The sequence below is a fragment of the Nelumbo lutea genome, chromosome 1 (genome assembly GCF_056320005.1).
Source record: "Nelumbo lutea isolate HS-2025 chromosome 1, American lotus-T2T, whole genome shotgun sequence".
In the NCBI taxonomy this organism is placed as follows: domain Eukaryota; kingdom Viridiplantae; phylum Streptophyta; class Magnoliopsida; order Proteales; family Nelumbonaceae; genus Nelumbo; species Nelumbo lutea.
In genome coordinates this window covers 120,266,880-120,287,935 of record NC_142684.1, presented here as the reverse complement: position 1 = coordinate 120,287,935, position 21,056 = coordinate 120,266,880, and the positions used below count along the sequence as shown (strand labels likewise).

The 21,056-nt window shown below is 39.2% G+C and overlaps 2 protein-coding genes across 2 annotated transcripts in view; both read left to right on the top strand.

The window, feature by feature from the left end:
- The window catches only part of LOC148877144 (ceramide synthase LOH2-like), a 48,504-nt gene extending 45,969 nt beyond the window's left edge, over window positions 1-2,535 (top strand). Inside the window, exons 4-6 of the mRNA XM_088981830.1 lie at window positions 829-1,014; window positions 1,103-1,281; window positions 2,159-2,535. Coding sequence (XP_088837956.1) covers window positions 829-1,014; window positions 1,103-1,281; window positions 2,159-2,178 — 385 coding nt within the window. The 3' untranslated portion in view covers window positions 2,179-2,535. The remainder of the gene's footprint in view (window positions 1-828; window positions 1,015-1,102; window positions 1,282-2,158) is intronic.
- A 3,908-nt stretch (window positions 2,536-6,443) lies between these two features.
- LOC148877143 (ethylene-responsive transcription factor ERF109-like) lies at window positions 6,444-7,536 on the top strand. The gene has a single exon (XM_088981821.1). It carries the CDS (start codon window positions 6,501-6,503, stop codon window positions 7,332-7,334), a length of 834 nt encoding a protein of 277 aa, XP_088837947.1. The 5' UTR covers window positions 6,444-6,500; the 3' UTR covers window positions 7,335-7,536.
- The last annotated feature ends 13,520 nt before the right edge of the window (window positions 7,537-21,056 follow it).

Here is a 21,056-nt window from a genome sequence, read left to right as displayed (position 1 = left end):
ATTATAAACACAAAAAATGAATATGTTTCTTTGATAATGTCTATTTTACAATTATAATTTCAAAAAAATAACAATATAAAAGTATTTTATTACAGTATGCAAAACTGCTTGGCGACTGGGCGAGGCGAGCCTGCAAGGGCACCTTGTCACCTAGGTGTTGCCTTGACAACTATGGTAGTGTAGCCTCCATGGACCTCTGCCAGCTCTGCTAGCCCACCTAATTTCTCAGGTCCTCAATTAATTGGTCCCAATTTATTCGAGTAGGTATTTCCTGTTCACAGCTGCTGATATGCTGATGCTGTTGAACAAAGAAAAAAGAAGTAAAAAGATATGCACCAGGCATGAGTCCATTATCTAAGAATTCCCTTATACCTTCTTCAATGAAATGGCTGTGCTTCTCTTGATCTCTCTCCGTAACAAGCAACCATGGGTGGAGCAGTGTAACATTCCTTTTTGTTGAGCATGATATATCTTCCTTTAGGGCATTCTTCTTTTGTTAATGTTTTAATGTGGAATAAGCTAATACAAAGCATAGCGTTTGAGCGTTGTAGCAGCAGCTTACAACCCATCTGTTTTCTTAAATTTTTGGTTTATCCTCAATGTTTCCGTTGGAAATGGTATTATGCAGAAAATCTGTCTTGTGCCTTTTGTTCTTCTATTTATTGTATGTGGACTAGTCATGAAGCCATTACCTCATAATTCAAGTATTTTAGTACATGGATAATACCCATTTGAGGAAACTATTGAACTATTATGCAAACCATTTTGATTTTCAAAAATTTAATGGGAATTTCCATTGATAAAAGTGATAAAGAACCCATCTTGTAGGTTTTTCTGTATTGGATCAATCATTCTTGCCTTGCATGATGCAAGTGACGTGTTTCTGGAAGCTGCTAAAGTACTCAAATATTCTGAAAAGGAGCTTGCAGCTAGCTTGTGCTTTGGATTCTTTGCCATCTCATGGCTCATACTACGGCTAATATTTTTTCCATTTTGGGTGATCAGGACTTCAAGGTTTGTAATACAGTAGGTATTCTGATTTCATTACAATGGGCTTTATTATTTTTCTACTTATGCTGTTATGGTGTATGATGTTTTCCAGCTATGATGTACGTGAATTCTTGGATCTCTCAGAGGGCTACCAAAAGTCATTGTACTATGTTTTCAATACAATGCTATTGGTGTTATTCATCTTCCACATATACTGGTGGATTCTCATATGCTCAATGATCTTGAGACAACTGAAAAATAGAGGAAAAGTAGGAGAAGATATCCGATCAGGTTAGACAATTGTGAACCTCTCCAGATTGCTTTAAGATTTATTCTAGTCGAAAGAATCAAATGACAAGCTCTCTAAGTTCGTGGATTTCCCAAGCAGACAGAGTTGTTGGATCCTTTTTTTTTTCTTTGTTAATCCATTTTTCATTTTCTTTATTAAGATAGTAGTGTACCATCGGCCATTCTCATGTGTTTGAACTAGCAATTTTTTTTTCTCCTTCAACTAATATCCTATCCTTAAACGCATCTTTCACATTTAGGTATGAAACATGTTTTTTTTAAGTAGGTATTTGTCACCTTAGCATGCATAGAGCTTTTTTATTGGCTACCAGTTACAATTCTTCAATGCAAAGACTGAAGGTTTTTTGTTTTGGTATATGGTGCCTTGCACCATTGATAACTTCCCCTTACCCCCCTTTTTCCCCAAAGTGCTGGTTGCGGGATTCGATTCCGCATCAACGCTAGAACAAACCAGCTAAAACACCAACGAGCCAGCCCTCAGTTGGTTAACACTGGAAGTCTAAGCTAACTATAACTATTATCTAGGTGTTGCTTTGTGTGCAATTCTAGAAATAGGTGAAAAACTAAGTTCTTTTTCCCTTATTTTCTCAATATCTTCTATTCTCAATATTTTCAAGAAAAGGAAAAATGATCATATGAGCACCCTGTTGGTGTCAAGGAAAATGCCTCATTTTGCTATTGGAAAAAAAATACCCTTCATTTCTTATTTCTAGATATATAAAAGTTTATCCAGCTTCGAGTTCATTAAATTGCTTCAGAAAGGAAAATGAGAAAAAGCAATCAAGCATGTACGCTAGTCCTTTGTTTTTTCATCGTGATTGAATTGTTTTTAACACGAGTCTTATGGTTTCTGATACAGATTCAGAGGATGAAAAATAATTCGAAGAGCTTTTGATCAAATTGTTCTGCTGGTGTAGATGTTAGTCTTCAACAGATAATTTCATCTGGTTCATGGTCCAAATATGTTTTCAATTGGTTTTCACTGGTGAAATTAATTGGGACCATCAAGTATTTTTTGGCTTGATCACCTTTGTGTATATTAGGTTTTTCTTTGTATAATTCTCTCTCTGGACAGTTAATGTTTTGAGATGATTCTTTGCATGAAAAATGTAAGTGCTGTAACAATCTCTCTTTTCAACTTCTACTTCCTACTAGTCTTTTTTAATGGGAAGGACAAATACATTCCAATGATACTGGGCTGTATTAAGAATAGAAGATGTATTTGTTTTCTGATCAGTGGTAAGTGGGTCGGGCAAAACCTAATTGGGTTTACCAACTGCCAACTCGTCTACTTCCTGTCTACACTTGGACTCGTTTTCAGGGGTCCCTTGATTCCAAATGTGAACCCCGACAAGGGTTGGGGTCGGGCTGCAAAACTCCAAAGTCTCCAATCAGAAGAACCTCTAGGAGACAATCTGTTGTTGTTTATTCTTGGTGGCGTCGTATGGTATGGACATGGTTTATGGGTTACGGCTAGGAGCCGGGTAACTATGCAAAGGCACCCCTATCCTGTAATGCGCTGATACAAAAACAACCTCAATCAGGTTCATCTTTGTCATTTTGTGATCACTGCTCCTTGCTGCAGCTTAGTGGACATTCTCTATTCTCCTCGCATCTTTGTCGTTATATGGTTACTGCTCTCCTCTTGCATTCCTCTTTTCCTACTTAATAGAGGGCAACCAGAAGTCCCCGTTCCTCGATGTATCTCGGTTTCAGAGCTGAACACCATCAACACCAAGTCTGTCCTTTCACTATTTGAAAGACCCAGCAGCCATGGTTAATGGTAACATGCCGTGGGCATGCATAGGTTCTTGAATCAGGATAATAGATTTGATCCAGCTTCTTGACGCCTAAATTGTTCCTGTCCTTGAAGGAGAGAAGGGGAGGACCGAACATTCCTAGGTCTTCTTGAATTCCGGCTTTCAGCACCCTGACAGAAGCTGTTACTATGACATGATCAATAGATCATGTTGTCACGGTCTAACATAGGTTTAATCTACCTAATCTTGGTGGTCTGTATTGAGTGGCACTATCGTAAATTCTGCCAGTATGATTTTTCAGGAAAATGATGTTATTTTTCGGCAAACTTCCAAAAGCTTAACATCCTCTTTGAGGAGGGGTGGCTGATCTCCTTGGGTGTGGAGTGCCTATCCTTGGCACTCCCAAAATCAATATCCCTTATAGGGCGACCCTAGTTAATGGCTAGCATGGCTACTGAGATTCCTCATGAGCACACAATCGCTCATGGGAACAGTGCATGGATTGGCAGTGCACAACACACATGAAGGGGAGGTTTTACACATGGGTCTGGCCTAAGCATGTCCCTACACCTTGCTAGCCCTGTGTCTAAGCTGATCAAACTACCCCATTGTTCAAGCACACGAGTGTGTTCACAAGGCCCATTGATTGCCTCACACACATCATCGGCATAGTCCCCCCTTTGGCACGTAAGTGGCACTTCTCATAGACCGACAAGAGTCACAAATGAGCCCTAACCATGCATAATGAGGTCATGATCCAGTGCATTAACCTTGGTGGAGTCATTCAACGGATTGACACATGACTCATACACACAAAAGGTTTGTCCTGACTGCACAGGTAGGGGTGTCAATTGGACTGGATTTTGTCCAATCCGGTCCAATCCAATGTGAATCCATTATAAATGGATCAGGTCCAATGTCTGGACCGTCCAATCTGTTTAAATTCATTTTGATTTAGATTGTTTCAACCCAAAACCAATCCATTGACACATATTCTCATCTTATATCAATGGACCAGATATTGGCTTAATCCAACCTAATCATATAAATTTGTTACGGATTAAGCCAATAAATATTTTTGACCAGATTGGTCCAATTCAATATGTCCTGTTCGTTCGTTCAATCCGTTCAAATTGATTTTAGACTGGATGGAGTTCAATTCAAAACCGGTCCATTGACACTCTTACGCACAGGCCCAGACACAGCATGAGTTTCTTCTGCTGCCAAAATCTAACATTGTAACAACGTGGTAACCATGAGTTTCTTCACAGGCTTATTGTCACAACCCGTCCTTCCATTTGATCTTCTTAACTTTTCTACCCAATTTGATCACTCTAGCGTGTAGGACATAAGCTAAGGATTTGATAATATTCAAATATCCCTTAGCAATTGTGATCTTTCATCTGGGAACATACTCTCTGCATTAAAGTCGAGATTTAACAAATCACCAGACAAAGTACTCTTTCATTCATTGCATAGTTGGCTTCCTCAAGAAGACATCGTGTTCTTCGCATTCACCTCAACCTACAAATACCCCGGTGGTGCTTTGGTTCTCTCGGAATTTCATGGACAAGCCTCTGAAATGGGTAAGGTTGGTAGTGAAGGACTGAAGGAAAAACACAAAACTAGATTTTCAAAGATTAAAAGTGTCATGTGATGGCACATGTAAATAGAATGTGACGGACAACTAGCAGAAGGATAGTATGTGTCATATTTACGAAAATGTAGGTTTAAAACTTTAAGGGTACATCAAGTAATTAATCCATATTTAAATAGTATTTCCCAATGTTTTAAAAATCAATCCGGAGGCTTAATCGTTTTTGCCTCCAGCTCATGGGTCATCAGTTTAACTGGCCAGGTCGAACAGCTTAGACCATGCTATGTCAACGCATATATATGTGAGTGTGTAAATATATATTTTAGTAATAAATAATGTATAAAAATGTTTTAGATATGTTAAGGTTTTTTTTTAAGAAAATAGCGGGGCAACCTACGAAAATAATGATGCCTTGGGATGTATAGATCTCGAAAAATTATCTAAAACCAAAAAGAAAAAAAAAATCATACCAATTGGACATCAGAGTGCAAAGTTATGGCCTCTGAAAGTTCGTATGCATTGAATATGCAATTCGCGACATGACCATCAAGTCAAACTGACCGGATCGAATGATTCTTAACCAAGTCAACAGTTTTTAATCGTTTGGTGGGTCTTTGACTGAACTGGACCCAGTTATGTGATGATTTGAATGGTTCGACTGGCTGAATCAATAACAAGTCGAAAACATTAGTATTTCCTTAAAAAATCACTTTTACTTAAAAATGCAAAACTAGCCAAATAAGGTTTTGATTTGGCAAGGTGAAAATGCTTATATGATATTTATATGACGGAGAAATGGCTTTGAAACACCACCACCTTTATCTAACATAAAAAAGAAATAAAAAACAATGATGGCAAAGGAATAAAACCTCTGTTGTATTATTTTATCCTGCTCCCTAAACTTTTCCCATCTAAGACATCAGCGTCGTCTCCCGTGAATCAGAAGAGGGATGTTCCAATGCGCGGCGAAGGATATGAGGAGTCTGTGGATAGGAGATCCGACATCAATTTCATGGTCAACCATATGATGAATCTAAACCTTGGAGTTGGGATGATATTTTTGCAATGCTCCGTTATCCGTAGGAACGGAGCAGGATAAAGGAATTGACCGGACCAAAAAGGTGAGCCGCATGACAAAATCAAAATTGTTAGACTCCGGATATATTAATTGGACGGTGCATACAAATATTTGAATTGGGATCACACAGGGCGTTTCACAACGACCTCACAGGAACATCCTAACGTGACTTAGGAGCATCTTCAATATAGGATAAGTAACGGAGATGCTTCCGATCTACGGTGAAATGAGCCTTTGAGGTCGGTGTGAGGCGCCACGTATAAGGAGCAAATCCAGTCTCGTCCCCACGTCTCCAAGTATGTAGAAATCAGAAGTCTTCTGGTGTAATGTAAAGTAGATGGGACCCGCACCAGCAGGAGGCCAAGAGCATAAGATGACGTAAGATTTGTCAGTGTCCGTGGAGTTGGCTTCCGAGTGCTCTCAAGTTTCACCACTCACCCCTGGTCCCTAGACGGCTTTAGATAGAGTAGAACGGGCAAAAGAGACGACGCACGCACGCACGCACGCACACTATCTATCTGACTATCACACGACACGGTCCTTAAAACAGCGGCATGACGTCACTTGCTTCACTTTGTTATGCCAACTGTTTCTTTCTTCATTGAATGGGACGTTGTCCCGTCTCCGTGTGTAAACAGTGTTGACTCGAATTGACTCACTTCCCCCCCCCGCCCCCTATAAAAACCTTCTTGCCCTGCCCGCCCTTCTCAATTCGACACCCACACAAATAACAAACTAAATTCACCAACTCAACACCCATCTCGGCATGGTAGGATTCCATCCTTCTCCTTCGCTACGTCTCTCCCACGAACAGGAGATCTCTATTATGGTCTCCGCTCTCACTCACGTTCTCTCAGACGGCAACGCCACCGACTTCGCCCATGGATTGCAGCTTTCGCTGCCCACTTCCACCGCCGCAGCAACAGAAGCAACATCCAAAGTCTTGCCACTCCCTGAAGCTGAATCGTGTCATCTCTGCCGTATTGACGGCTGTCTGGGTTGTAATTTTTTCGATACTTCGTCTTCGTCGTCGTCCGCTAGACAGGCCGCGGCGACTGACAAAAAGGGAAAGAAGAGGAGGAAGGACAGCAAGAACTACAGGGGTGTCCGACAGAGGCCATGGGGCAAATGGGCTGCAGAGATCAGGGACCCTCGCAGAGCTGCTCGCGTCTGGCTCGGAACCTTCAACACGGCGGAAGAGGCCGCCCGTGCGTACGACAAGGCCGCCATCGACTTCCGCGGCGCTCGCGCCAAACTCAATTTCCCATTCCCAGATGACATTCACAACACTAGCAGTAGCAGCAGTAGCGCACAGAATCAAAACAACTTTGATACGCAAGGACAGCAGCAGCAACGGGAAATAAAGCCAGTTGTGGAAACCCCCCACTACGATCACCAGCCGTCCTTTTTATCGCAGACGGAGACAGTAGTAGTGGCACCTGAAAATCAAATGAATAGGCAAGAGAATGACGATTTCTGGGATATAGTGGTGGAGGACCACCTTGAAGATTTGGTGCTACTGGATTTCTCCGGTGAAGAAGCACCCACTTCCAGTGCGTCTGGAGGGACCGGGACGTTCGATGGTTCTCAATGGGACTAAACAAACAAACGTAACAGAGCGGTTTTCAGCAATTGAGATTTTGAGCTTCGTGGCGCCAATTGGAACCTTATTGTTCATTATTGTATACAAAATGTATTTGCTTAGGATTTCTGTAAACGAATTAATTCTCACTTTTTTCACTATTTTTGATGGGAAGAAAGTGATTTCAATAAAGATGATGACGATGATGATGATACGGTAATACTTACTAGACAAGCAGAATCAGGAGCAAGAGGATCCATAAATTGCCACGTGTCTTGCCCTAACCGCCAAAGTCTCGAAAATTCCTAAGGACCTCCCGCCAATATTATTAATATTAATATATCAAAATTTCTTATTTTAACAAAATTCGATCAATTAAAAGGTGACAGCCATTTTCGACACGTGGCCAGATGTCACCTGTCGGGTTAAAAGTTCGGATGTACTGTGGGAGTGTGAAGTGAAAGAGTTCCAGATTTACAGACTTTACAATTTACAATCCAGCCACGCGGGACGGCGGGAGCCTCTCACTCGTTCAGAATTCAATGCGTTTGGATTCGGAGGGATTTATCATACGAGTTCATTTATTTTGCCTTGAGACGTCAACACTTTATTAGAGATACCTTTTATGTGTGGTAGACGAAAGATGAGTTTCAGTTCAGAGTCCCACCGCGCACCCAAAATCAAAAAATCAAAAGGTGATTATTATATCATCCCCTAGTGGAGAAAATAAAGGAAATCCGACTCAGGTCATTCCAAATCACATTCTCTCTTCAAAGTATCGACACATATCGACCCATATCGGTCGATATGTATCGCTTTGGGACCCTTTGGATATGCCTCTATAGTGGGTATATTGGGGTCTGACCAGTTCAGGGGTGAAGGAGTCCTAAATCATGCCTTGAACCGGTTTCAAAAAAAAAGTAAAAAAAAAAAATATCGATTTACTCGATACACCCCTACTAGCATATTGTGTGTATCGATATTTTGAACCTTGATCCTCTCTACTCTTGCTATAAAAACTTTTCTATATCAAATCAATAATAATTTGTCATAACATTTAGAAAAAAATTATTTTAATTTTGAAATCAAATGATATACTCGTGTGACATATTGCTATTGATTTGATTTAGAAAATTTTATGTATCAAAGGTATAGAGGATGTGAGTTCAGGTAATTTGTCTTTAAATTTTGCCAAGGTGAAGATAAAAAGACGTTGGAGATCTTGTTTGGTAAGGTGTCATCTTAATCTCGTAGAATCATCTCAATTCAGTACCTTGACCGTTAAGAAAAACTTGCAGCCAGAAGGCTCCGAAGTGATATCCTAGGGACATGGATTTCAACGGCTAAGTCATTAACGCCAAGGGAAGAGAAGATGAGTTGGAGAGCTCAGTGAGACATGTTATAAGATGATGTGAGGTGAGATGTGTGCCAAGATGTTTAGAGTGTGTAGTATCGAGTGTAATGTTGTATGGTGCAACTCTCATGTTGTGTACACATTGTGTGCATGTGGTGGGTAATGGGTCAACATAGAATGCACTAACATTGATGTTTTGATCAGCTTGGCCATATATATTTATTTGGATGTCCATGTGTTGCTTATGCATGTTATGATCTAATACTAGCTTAGCTTAACGAGATCAAGTCAACTCAACAAGATTAGGTCAACTCGGCTAGGTTAGGCTAGCTCAGTAAGATTAGGTCAACTCGGCCAGGTTAGGCCAACTCAACAAGATAAGGTCAACTTGGCTAGGTTAGGTCAGCTCGTCCAGGTCATGTCAACTTGGCCCAATCAAGTCAGCTCATCCAGGTCAGGTCAACTTGACTAGATCAGCCTACTATAGATCAAGTCAGCCTACCCTAGATAAGCTTGGTCAATTAACAACTCTGCCCATCAATCTACTGTCACTTAGACCCCATTCGCTTTTTGGTAAGTTATTTGCCTAAGTAAATGCAGTTACCTAGGCAAGGAAACACTTACCTAGGTAAGTGCATTTACCCATGTTCTTTTATTTCTTATGTAAATAAGGCAATGACCATTTTAGCCATAAAAATCCATTATTAAAAGGGGCATTTTTGTCCCATTCAAGTGTTGGAAACTTTCCCCTTACGTGGGGAAGTTATTTACCCACCTAGGAAATGATTATCATTTAGCTGAGTAAGTGATACACAGGGAAATAAACTTTCATTGGTCCCCACATAAATCTGAAGAAAGAATATGGGATTCTTGGTCAATGGAAACCAAAATCCCATTGACCAACTTTCCTCCCTCTCAAAATCTGAAAAAAATGCCCTCTTAGTGATTTCTAGTTGGCATTCAATTTTGGCTATATCACTATCAATTGAGTATATGTTATTACAACTAGGGGTATAAATGAGTTAAGCTATTCATTAGTTATTCGAACTTATTCATGGAAATTTTGAATTCAGCATGTAAATAATCAATTTTGCAATGAACTTGAATAGTTAATCAAGTTGAGATTCAAGTTTCATAATACTCCGATTAAACAATTTGTGAACCTAATCAAGTATTTAATAAAATATTAAGGATATTAGTTTTAAATTGATAAAAAAAAACTGAATAATGATTGTTGAGAATCTTGAAATTATATAACTATGCTATGATAACAAATGATATTTAACAAGAAATAGTCTTTTTCATTAATTAAAATAAAATAGTATGAGACAAGTTTCCAGCTCAATTTTGTCTTAATGGTAATTGTGTCGACATTCAAGTATGTCTAAGTATCTCATCAAGTTGAGTTTAAGTAGGAAAAAAAAGCTCATTTTGAGTAACTAGTTTTTTAGTTGAGTCAAGCTTGAATAGTGCAATGATTGACTCAACTCAGTTTAATTATAACCCTAATTAGTCCATGTTTGGGAGTATTTATGTTAAAAATAAGTGTTTATTTGAATGAATACTTATTTGCATTTGGTGTCCAACTTTTTCAAGTGCTTATTTAGAAAAAAAATCACTTATTTCATATTGGGAGTTTGGTGGTCTTTTCTCTAAAAAGCACTTAAATAAGAACATGTGACTCTTTTACCCTTTATTTTCTTTCAAAATTTCAAAATATACCCTGTGGGTGGTGGGCTCTCTCCCTCTCACACACACACATTTCAATTGAGAAATGAGACTTATCCAACTGTGACCACTTCTTGAATATATCCTTACACAACTCTATATTGAAAATACACCAAAACAAAACCGTTAGAAACCTCCTTGCAAATAGGGGCGGAGCCGGGGGTGGGGGAGCCATGGTGCCCCTGCCTTCAAAATTTTCATAAAATCTATTTAAGTTCCGCTTATATTTTAACCCTCTTACACATGCTTCTTAGCTTTTGCACCCTTATCCATGTTTTTGAGGTTTTGGCCACCTAAATAAAAAATTCTAACTCCACTCCTTGCAAAGATTAAGCAAACAAAAGCTATGACTCCATAAGTAACAAACAATAATCGAATATAGAGAAGTATATATATGAATAATAAAAGAGGAAGGGCAAAATTTTTGGAAGAGTAGTGCGAAATCCAAGTAAAATCTACCTTAATCTCTAGTAATGAAAGAGGATTAGGCGAGAAAAGCCGAGAGCTGGGGAAGAGCTTAGGCTCTGAGGTTTGGCATCAGCTAACATAATCGAAACGATGGAACTATGAAAATCAGTGGGAGAGTGGAGAAGAGAAGAATCATGGGGAGGAAGAGCTTAGGCTCTGAGGTTTGGCATCAGCTAACATAATCGAAACGATGGAACTATAAAAATCAGTGGGAGAGTGGAGAAGAGAAGAATCATGGGGAGGAAGAGCGAAGCATGGAGGCAACGGTGGTGTTGGTGATGAGTTTATTGAGGAGAAGAATGGGTGTGGTACATATACCTCTGCATCAAGACCGACCAAGACCTCCTTTCTAGTAGGAAGTTCACCGTAACCATGTCGGAGACTACGCCTGTGAAATTGACAAAGCTGCAGCTAAATGTCATGATATAGAGGAGCCTAGGCGTCATACAGAGGAGCCTAAGCACAGGATCACAAACACTTGTGCATGCTGATGGTCAAAGACGGAGCTAGATGTATTGGGTTGCGTAGAGAGGTCAAGGAAGACATTGAAAGGGTATAATTAGTATTCTAAAAATTAACTAAAGATAAATCTGAGAGAAAAAAATTGAATAAGTAGTTATTGTATGAACATTTAAAAAAAGCTAAAAGTTTGGGTTTAAAAAAATAAACTCTTATTTTAGATTTATTTTCCAAGCACTGATAAGTGTTTAATGATATGGCCCTAGTCCAAATAAACACTTATTTCGAATAAGCGTTAAAAATTTAAGCACTCCCAACCATGACCTTAGAATGACCTTAGAAGAATAAGCTTCAAACCCCTTCCCCCTAAAGGTGGCACTTCACTTCACTACCTAATCTATCAAAAATTGTAAAAGAGTGAGGTTGGAAGTTGGAACCTGTGACTAAAACATCTATTATATTATTGACAATAGGTTGGTCCGAGGTGACCAACTATATCCATATCTTTATGGTCTCTCTAGTAGATTCAATGATGATATTCTCTTAATGCTGCCGGTCCATCAATTTATGGTATGACAAGGTGAAACCTACGAGGGAAAGATATATATGAATGATTCGTAGGATGGACACTAGATCTTTACTATCTAGTTAATTCAAAAATAAGAGACCAGTGAAGATGTTTTTGAGTTAGCTGTTTGATTGGTAGAGTTAATTTAGAAAGGAAATTAATAGGCTTGAAAATGTTGGATTTTTATCTCATTAGATGTTAAATTCAATCGGTTTGATTGGTTAATTACATGAGAAATTGTACACTCCTTAGATAGAGAGGAGAGTATGGTGGCTTGCTACCATGCAATACGTGCATGCGCACAGTGCAATGTTTGAAATTGTGACTGTTTAAGGTACCTTTTCTGAATCAACACCTTTATGACTCTTTAGAGATTATTTAATGAGCATGAATCAAACACTTGAAAACACAACATTTTCAAAAATCACTTTCTCTCTCAATCCGGTTTACTACAGTCTCACAAAAGGTTTCTTCGAAAACTCTTCAACTTTGCTAGTTGTAGATTCTCGCCCAAGGCTCTGTTGTATCCTGAGAACAGATTTACCTGTAACCCAACAACAAACTCAGTGAAATTAAGTGGGGGCAAATAACGTTCTAAAGACGGTGTCTTTAGACGCGCCTTAGAGCTTCTCCTCTAAGTTTCAGTGACCCCATTTCCCAACATAAAATGTTTGACACGATCTGTGAATACAACTCAAATATAATACGAAGTTAGTGGATTTGGATTTATTTTAATCATATTCGTGTCAACCTATTTAATACGATTAAAAATAATGTATCAATTTTGGGTTGATCCACTTAACTCGAAAATGACTTATTTATTATTTTAAGTTTCAAATATTAAATCATGTATGCATATTTGGATGAAGTACTATGTTAGTCATATTAATTTATGTTACACGGGTCGTGCCATTTTACACATGTAATAAACATGTTGTGGTTGTGTTTGAAAATTTGACACAATTAATTAATCATGCCATGCTCGTGTTTAGTCCAATGTCCGAATATTTCTATCTCGACACAACACGAGAACATGAATTGCCAACCTTAAATGTTAAAGATGGACTGAATCTAAGATGAATTATAGGGAAGATGACAGTTAGAAGTATGGGTTGTTTGTAGTGCCATAAAAGGATCAAATTCGAATCAAATTAATCAATATCTAAATTTGAATTTGATTAAAAAATTGATATTTGAATTCAATTTGATATCTAACAGATATTGAAAATTAATATTTGAATATTTAATTCAATTGGACGAATGATTAATTATTTTAAGTAATTGATATCATAATTTATTTATATAAAATATATAAATAACTTAAAACACTTAAGTGTTTTATATATTATATATAAGAATTATATAATCGAATTCGGGTATTTATAGAATTAAATCAAGGCATATCTGGATTCGATGAATTGTGATATTCAATTATATAATCGCAAGTCTTATGCTTAAAAACATAACTCACAAAGAAAAAACATACAATTCAAAGTTGTTGAAAATGACAAGGTCTTACAAAAAGACCCACAAACCGAATACGAGTACCGTTATCATGGCATTTTTTGTAAAAACAGTAGAATAATTAAAAAGTTAAAACCCTTTACCCTAACTTATCCTCAGCTGTAAAAGACTTGCGATCTTCTTTCACCTCTCCGACTCCATCTCACCTCCCCTGTTGCGGTGTTGACGTCCTACCTCCAGCGGCTCCAGTCTCCCCTAAATGGGTGACTACAAACCACGGTGCAAGTGTGGAACTCAATAAATGCCATATGGGACAGTTTTCACTCTTCTCCTTCAGCTGCCCACCAATAACCCGCCTCCTAGGTTGTTCACAAATAATGTCAAATCATCTAAAATCTGCCTGATTTAATTTGATTTGGTCGTTTTTTTTTTTTTTATTACCGGTCGGTTCGGGTTATGAAGAGGGATAAGCTGATAATTTGGTTTAGTTTCGATTTTATGTGTGAAAATCGAAATCGAATCGAACTAAACCGAGTTAATTTTTAATTTCCTAGTTTTTCCCTAATTAGATAATCCTTATCCTGATTTATTCTTTTTAATTAGTTATTTATTTTTTACATTAAAGAACAATAAAAACATTAATTAAATGAGAATTATTAGAAATATTTTCCTTTTTCCCTTCATGTTTGAATCGGTTTTGTTTAATATCCGACCAAGTTGAATTGGAGTCTTTTACAACTTCTGATGGTTTAGGTAGTGAAACGACAAATTCCCCATAATTTAGGCGTTTAAGCCAAATTATAAATCCAATCCGGGCAGGAAGAGACAAAAACCTTGCTCTAAAAGGAAGCCCTTTCCTTACAATTTACTAAAGCGTGAGACCGAGTTAAACTTCCTGTTCACAAATGGCAAGACAGGAAGAGATGGAGAAACTTAGGTTGATTGATTGACTGGACATGACGTACGGTAGGACAGACAGGTAACGATTGAATTGATTTTGATTTTCTTGTAGGTGATTATGACAGTTGCTCTATTATCACGTGCTTACTTTATCCAAAACCAGCGTGGCAACTGACTGTCCAACGCGGACTCGTACCCCGATTTCTCACTTGCATCGCAACTTCGCTATTCGCAAGGAGTGGTACTGTACGTGAAGATTAATAAATTTCACACACGACTCCCACATGCCGAATAAAGAGGGAGTGCGGATATTGATTTGCTTGGTTCAAGCATCTGAGTGGGTGCTGGTGTGGTGCATCAACTATCAACGCGGTCTCACGTAAGTGGTGGGATCCGGAATAGCAACTTAGCAAGCAATGGTTGTTAATTATCGTCACCTATTATTGACCTATGATTAATTAGGCTCCGTTTGTTTGCACTGCGAATTTCATTTGCACTTCTCTAAATGTGTAGGAGTGCAGATAGATTGTATAAATCCTCGCTTATTTTTGCTTTAGAATTGACCTTGTTAGTTTGTAACAAGTCCAATAGGAGTTAAAATGATGTGGTCCCCAATTTATATGCAAGAAAATGGAAGTAAATTGATTTGGTACCCGTTTATATATATGAAACAGAATTAAGATAGGAGGAAGTGTAACAAATTTTGCATCAATTTTTTTAGATACAAATTTTGCACTTTTAATCAGTGCAAATAAGACAATGCAAATTTTGCATCAGTTAAGAATGCAAATCATAACCACAAACAAACAGATGCAAAACTGGGACAGTTGCAATATTTGTTTTTAGTTCAGATTTATTTGTATTGTGAACAAACAGAGCCTTAGGAAAGGGAAATGCATTGTTTGTGATTTGTTATTTTATATATATATAATATATATATATATATATATATATATATATATATATATATATATCAAACAAAATATTTTTTGGGTTAAATACTTGAACTTTCCATCTAGTATTGACAAAAATCAAAACCTCCTCTCTATTTTGACATACGGTCTTCTACGAACAAATTTAGATTAACTGAACAAGTTAGCTGTGTAGTAGGCTGTGGAACCAACGGTAATGCCCAATGCCAATGAAAAAAAAAAAAAAAACATACATGGAACCCACACCACCCTGAGAGGTTGAATGGTTGTGAACCCTATGTATTTTATAACTGATGTGGAGTGTTATGTTTTCCACAACTTGCTAATCAGCTATCGCGTTCAACTAATCCTATCTCATTACAAACATTGGCATGTGAACTAGAATATGTAACCAATCACAAGTGAAAACATCAATATTTTTTACACATGGGACCCAAAAGTGGTATAAGTCCCTCGTATATAGTACATTGGAATGTTCACTCATAATTGCTTACATGGCCCAGCTAGTTCACATACCTTTGCAACATATTGTTGTTCCTCTGTTTTTATTTTAAGAAATGACTATGATGGTGTTCGGAAGTATGGGCGTTTTTTGGGGCAGATTTTCAAAAAAAAAAAAACACCCATGCTTCCAAGACCCATTTTTCACAAAAAAACGCTTTGATTTTGTTTGGGAGTCTTTCTATCACGTATGCAGTGAACAACACTATGCTGTTTGGTAAGGTCATTTTCATCACCGTTTTTATATATCCGCTGACAGGTAAGCACCACATAGGATACACATAATCACCAATCAATCAATCATTGGGGGCAACGGTTCACCAATGCATGAGACGTTAAATTTACAAGGCATGCCCATGGGTCAAGCATTTTTTTCAAAAAATGCTTGAACTAAACAATCATATATATGGGCGTTTGTTGAAACACCCTATGTAGATCCAACATGACACTGTTTTTCAGAAAAGTGGCCACGGTTCCAAACATCCCCTGTATCATTGGATATATATTACCCTTTAGTAAACTCTCCATCACATTCCATTTGCATTCGCATGTGATATCACATTACATATATAATGTTTTCATAACCCAAATATGCCCTTTTATAACCCAATATATCCTCTTTCAACCAAAAAACTTTTACCAATTAAAAAGTAGGGACTATAGCATTGTATGGTGGATTTCAACAAGGGGAAAGAGTCGAGATAGGTTGTAAGTGTGGACGAAGATGAAGAAGATAATGGGAGAGGGAGAACAGGAGTGGTCATGGAGATGGGTGGTGATGGTCAACGACTATAATAGTGGATGGTGGCAATGGTGCTTACATATTGCTGCTACTATTGCCACTCCGATCTATAACAAGGATGAACTAAAAGATGATTGGAGGAACTAGAGGTTGTTGGCAACTTGTAAGTGCAACAATGGTCAGAGGCCTTGGGGTAATTTTCTAGGGAGCACTTATCCGTGCTTGGATTGGACAAAATGGAACATCTTCGTACATATAGATTTTGTTGAGCAAGATTTTGTCAAGAACATCAGAGTGGCTACCAAGGTCCTTGAGGAAGCACTGAATTATTTATTGTAGAAGCTAAAAAAGTTTCGAATGTTGAGTTTGATTTTGGGAGTTTAGAGGATTTTGAATACAACAAACAAAGAAAACCAATGTACTCCAATCATTTACCTCATTATCATGTTTTGTACATTGTGATGTCTAGATATGCTAATGTTGTCGAGGGTTAAATTGCGGTGGTCATGGGTTACCCGGTTATGATTCCCAAGGATCCTAAGTTTTTTTATTTAAATAGATTTCGACCAAATTTTGTTTTGGAGAGAGGCAACGAGAGAACACTATTTGGGTTCCAATCACTAGACCTTGGCCTTTCGCCTAGTGGGGCATGGATATCTTTCGTGCTTTCCCTCCTACAACTGGGCAAAAGCAATTCCTCATTGTAGTTGTTGACTACTTAACATAAAGGTTCAAGATTAAGACCATACCATCCATCACAACCCGAGCATAGATCCAAATGGTGGAGTACCAACAAAGAATGGCCAAGTATTGTGACACTTGAGTCCAATGCAGGTAGTTCAATCTAGAGGACCTCGTCCTCCGTAAAGTTAATCTTTGGGAACCCAATGTGGGGAAGTTTAGACCAATTTGGGAAGGACCTTATAAAGGAAGCAAAGTGTTAGGGTTTAGCTCCTACAAGATGAATTGTGGTTGAACCTTTTATAATTCTTTGATTGAAGCAATAAAGTCATTTCCGCAGAAGAAGAAAATGACCACATCCCGTGGCACTACACACACCGAGCACAATTTTCCCAAACGTGGCCGAGCACTTAGCCCAACTTGAGTTGGGCACGACGGAACATCCTTGTAGATATAAATTTTGTTGAGCAGGATTTGTCAAAGCCATCAACAATGGCAATCAACATGCTCAAGGAAGAATTGAATTATCTATTGTATAAGGCCAAAAATGTTTTGAATTCTATGTGAGATTCTAGGAGTGAAAAGGATTATAAAGCATACTCAAAGATTCTAGAGAGAGAGAGAGAGAACATTGCTCGGGTTTCGATCATTATTTCTTGGCCTTTTTCCGAGTGGGACATGGACATCCTCGATGCTCTCCATCCTACAACAGGGCAAAAGAATTTCCTCTTTGTATCTATCGACTACTTACAGAGTGGGTCAAAGCTAAGAGCCCTTGTTGTGCATCACAACCAGAACACCCAAGGTTTCTTGTTGAGATTTATCATTTGTCACTTTGAGATTCCTTGTTCTTTACAAACAAGAAGTTCGTGGAGTATTGTGTCGAGCTTAGAGTATATCATTGCACAACCGCAACCCACCATTAGAAGAGTAATGGCTAGACCGAGGTAATAATCCTCACCCTATTACACGACCTAAAAATGCGACTGGCCAAATCCAAAGGAAGGTGGGTAGAAACAGCTACCCAACATCCTTTGGACCTACCAAACCACACCAAGAACAATGATTGGAAAGACATCATTTATCCTTGCATTTAGAGACGAAGTAGTGATCCTGACAAAGATCGGGTCTCCCACACTCCGAACCATACTCTACAGTGAAGCGACCAGTACTAAGGACCTTTTGGTCAAACTGGATCTCCTAGAAGAAACCAGAAACCGAGCATAGATCTATATGGTGGTGTACCAACAAAGAATGTCCAAGTATTGCGACGTTCTAATCCACTACAGGTAGTTCAAGGTAGGAGACCTCGTCCTCCGTAAAGTTATTCTACGGGAACCCGGTATGAGAAAGATCGGACCTAATTGGGAAAAGACCATACAAAGTAAGAAAATTGTTGGGGCTGAGCTCCTACAACCTAGAGGACCTTGATGACAACTTCACACTGAAAAGTTAGAACTCTGGTAATTTGAGAATGTCTTACTAGTGAGCGATGCCAAGAGGAATGTTGGCCAAACCTTTTGTAATTCTTTAATTGAAGCAAGAAAGTTATTTTTTCATAAGAGAGCAAGCGACCACATCTCGGTGCACTACAAAAACAAAGCATAATTATCCCAAAGTTGGTTAACCACAAATGATTGAGGCCAAGCACTTAGCCCAACTTGAGTTGGGCACGACCGAACAATTTCATAGATATAGATTTTGTTTGGAAAGATTTTTTCAAGAACATCAATAATTGCTATCGAGGTCCTCAAGGAAGAATTGAATTATCTATTTAGAAAGCTAAAAAAGTTCAAATGTTGAATTTGATTCTAGTAGAGGAAAGGATTTTAAATTATACTTGATGAAGGGTGATTTGGCCCTCCAATGACGTTGTGACACGTGGCATGACAGGACTACCACATGACACTTCAGCACTACACGAACAACTATAGATCTCACTAAGTCAAGGAGGCGCACCCCAGAACTAGTCTGAGCACCTCGTACACAGCTTAGGCACCTCGAGATAAAGGCTAGCAACACCTCGTCCAGGGCTGACATGTGGTACCTCGTCATTACTGGTCCAAGGGACCTTGACACCAGAGGTCGCTCTTGTTTTGGCTAAAGAGCCGAGCTGAATGGATCTACTCATTGACTATTTGTGCCACAGGACCCTACCTATAGAGCAAAATGCAGCTCGAAGGGTAAAGTGGCAGTTAGTTCACTGTGTAATCATAAGCGAACAACTGTATTGCAAGTCATTCACGCTCCCCTCCCTACATTGTTTGCGCCTAACCGAAGTGGACCAAGTGCTATGAGAGATCCATGGACTCTACGGTAGACACTTGGGGGCAGAGCGCTAGCCCCAAAAGTACTGTGACAAGGATACTACTGGCCAACGATGAAGGCGACACCACCCAACTTGTGCAGAAATGTGATAGGTATTAGTGGCATGCCAACATACCACAAAAGCCTGCTGCCAACTTGAGGTACCTGACCAGCCCGTGGCCATTTGCGCAGTGAGGGATTGACATACTCGGTCCCTTTCCGCCGACAATTGGGAAGAGAAGCTTTTTGGTCGTTACGGTAGATTACTTAACCAAGTGGGTAGAGGCCGAGCCGCTAGTCTCTATCATAGCTTGGAATGTGCAAAACTTCTTCTAGAGAAACATCATCCGCCACTTCAGATTGCAACACATGCTGATCTCATACAATGGAAAGCAGATCAAAGATATCAAGTTGAAGAATTGGTGCACCAAGATGGGGATTCAGAAAAATTTCACCTCAATAGCTCACCTTCAAGCTAACATGCAGGCTGAAGTGATCAATGGAGCCCTCTTTCAAGCCCTCAAAACTCGGCGAAGGCACGTACAAGCTTGAAACCTTAGAGGGGAGGAAGGTATCCCATGCATGGAACATCAACAATCTACGAAGATATTACATCTAAGGCTCAAGTGCAACCTCGACCACCTGCTTCGGAGACTAAGATGAAGCCAACCTACGCTATAAGCACTTCAGCTAGAAAGATTAAAAGGGGAAGCTAAACTGCTTTTAGTTTTTAGGCCCCCTCAAGCCGACCTCAAGACACGTCGACCGATCTATGAAAGTCAGCCCCCATCTAACTAGTTTGATAGCGTTTTGAGTTTGTCGTTACTCTAATTGGACAGTTTGCTTTATAGGACCATGACCTAAGTGTACTTCGGCTCAATGGAAGACCAGTTCACTCTCAACACCTCGAAAGACATGCAAACTTGGCCAACTTCTTCATAGTTTCCCTCCACCTCAGTTTCAGACTCCACATTCACTGTGTCAGCTACTCCTTCGTGGTCCAGATTGAGGGACATTGCGTTGAAGTCTATGTAAGTGGAGCAACCTAAGGAGGCAATCACGCAGTTTGAAGCCCCCCTTGAGGATGACATGATGAACTCCACTCCTGAGATGTTTGGTCGTATTGAAGAACTCCATGACGGTTACATCTGCCTCTCCTTTAGCAGATGAGTTCGCTCCTGTGCCCCAAAAATCAAGATGGCAAAGCCCTGTGTAATGTTGCATTCAAACCTTACTCTTCCAAATTGAAGAGCAAACTGGACCGATGCCTACAAATTGATCGAACTAGTCATTTTAGGCCAAGGCCCATAGTGAGTTGCTCCCTTCACTAAACCAACCTTGTCTTGGGAGTGGGGGACAAATGATTAAGGGTGACTTGGCTCTCCAATGACATTGTGGCACATGGCATGATAGGATTACCGCATGACACTTCAATGCCACACGTATAGCTACGAATCTCACCAAGTCAAGGAGAAGCACCTTGGAACTAGTCCAAGCACCTCGTACACATCTCAAGCACCTCAAGAGAGAGGCTACAACACCTCGTCCAAGGCCAACCTATGGTACCTCATTAGTACTAGTCCAAGGGACCTCAGCGTGAGGAAGGACCTCCCCTGAAGTACTTACCAACCTGACT

Bases quoted from the DNA above. Each gene is read 5' to 3' on its own strand.
- LOC148877143 (XM_088981821.1), top strand. From the start codon at position 6,501: ATGGTAGGATTCCATCCTTCTCCTTCGCTACGTCTCTCCCACGAACAG.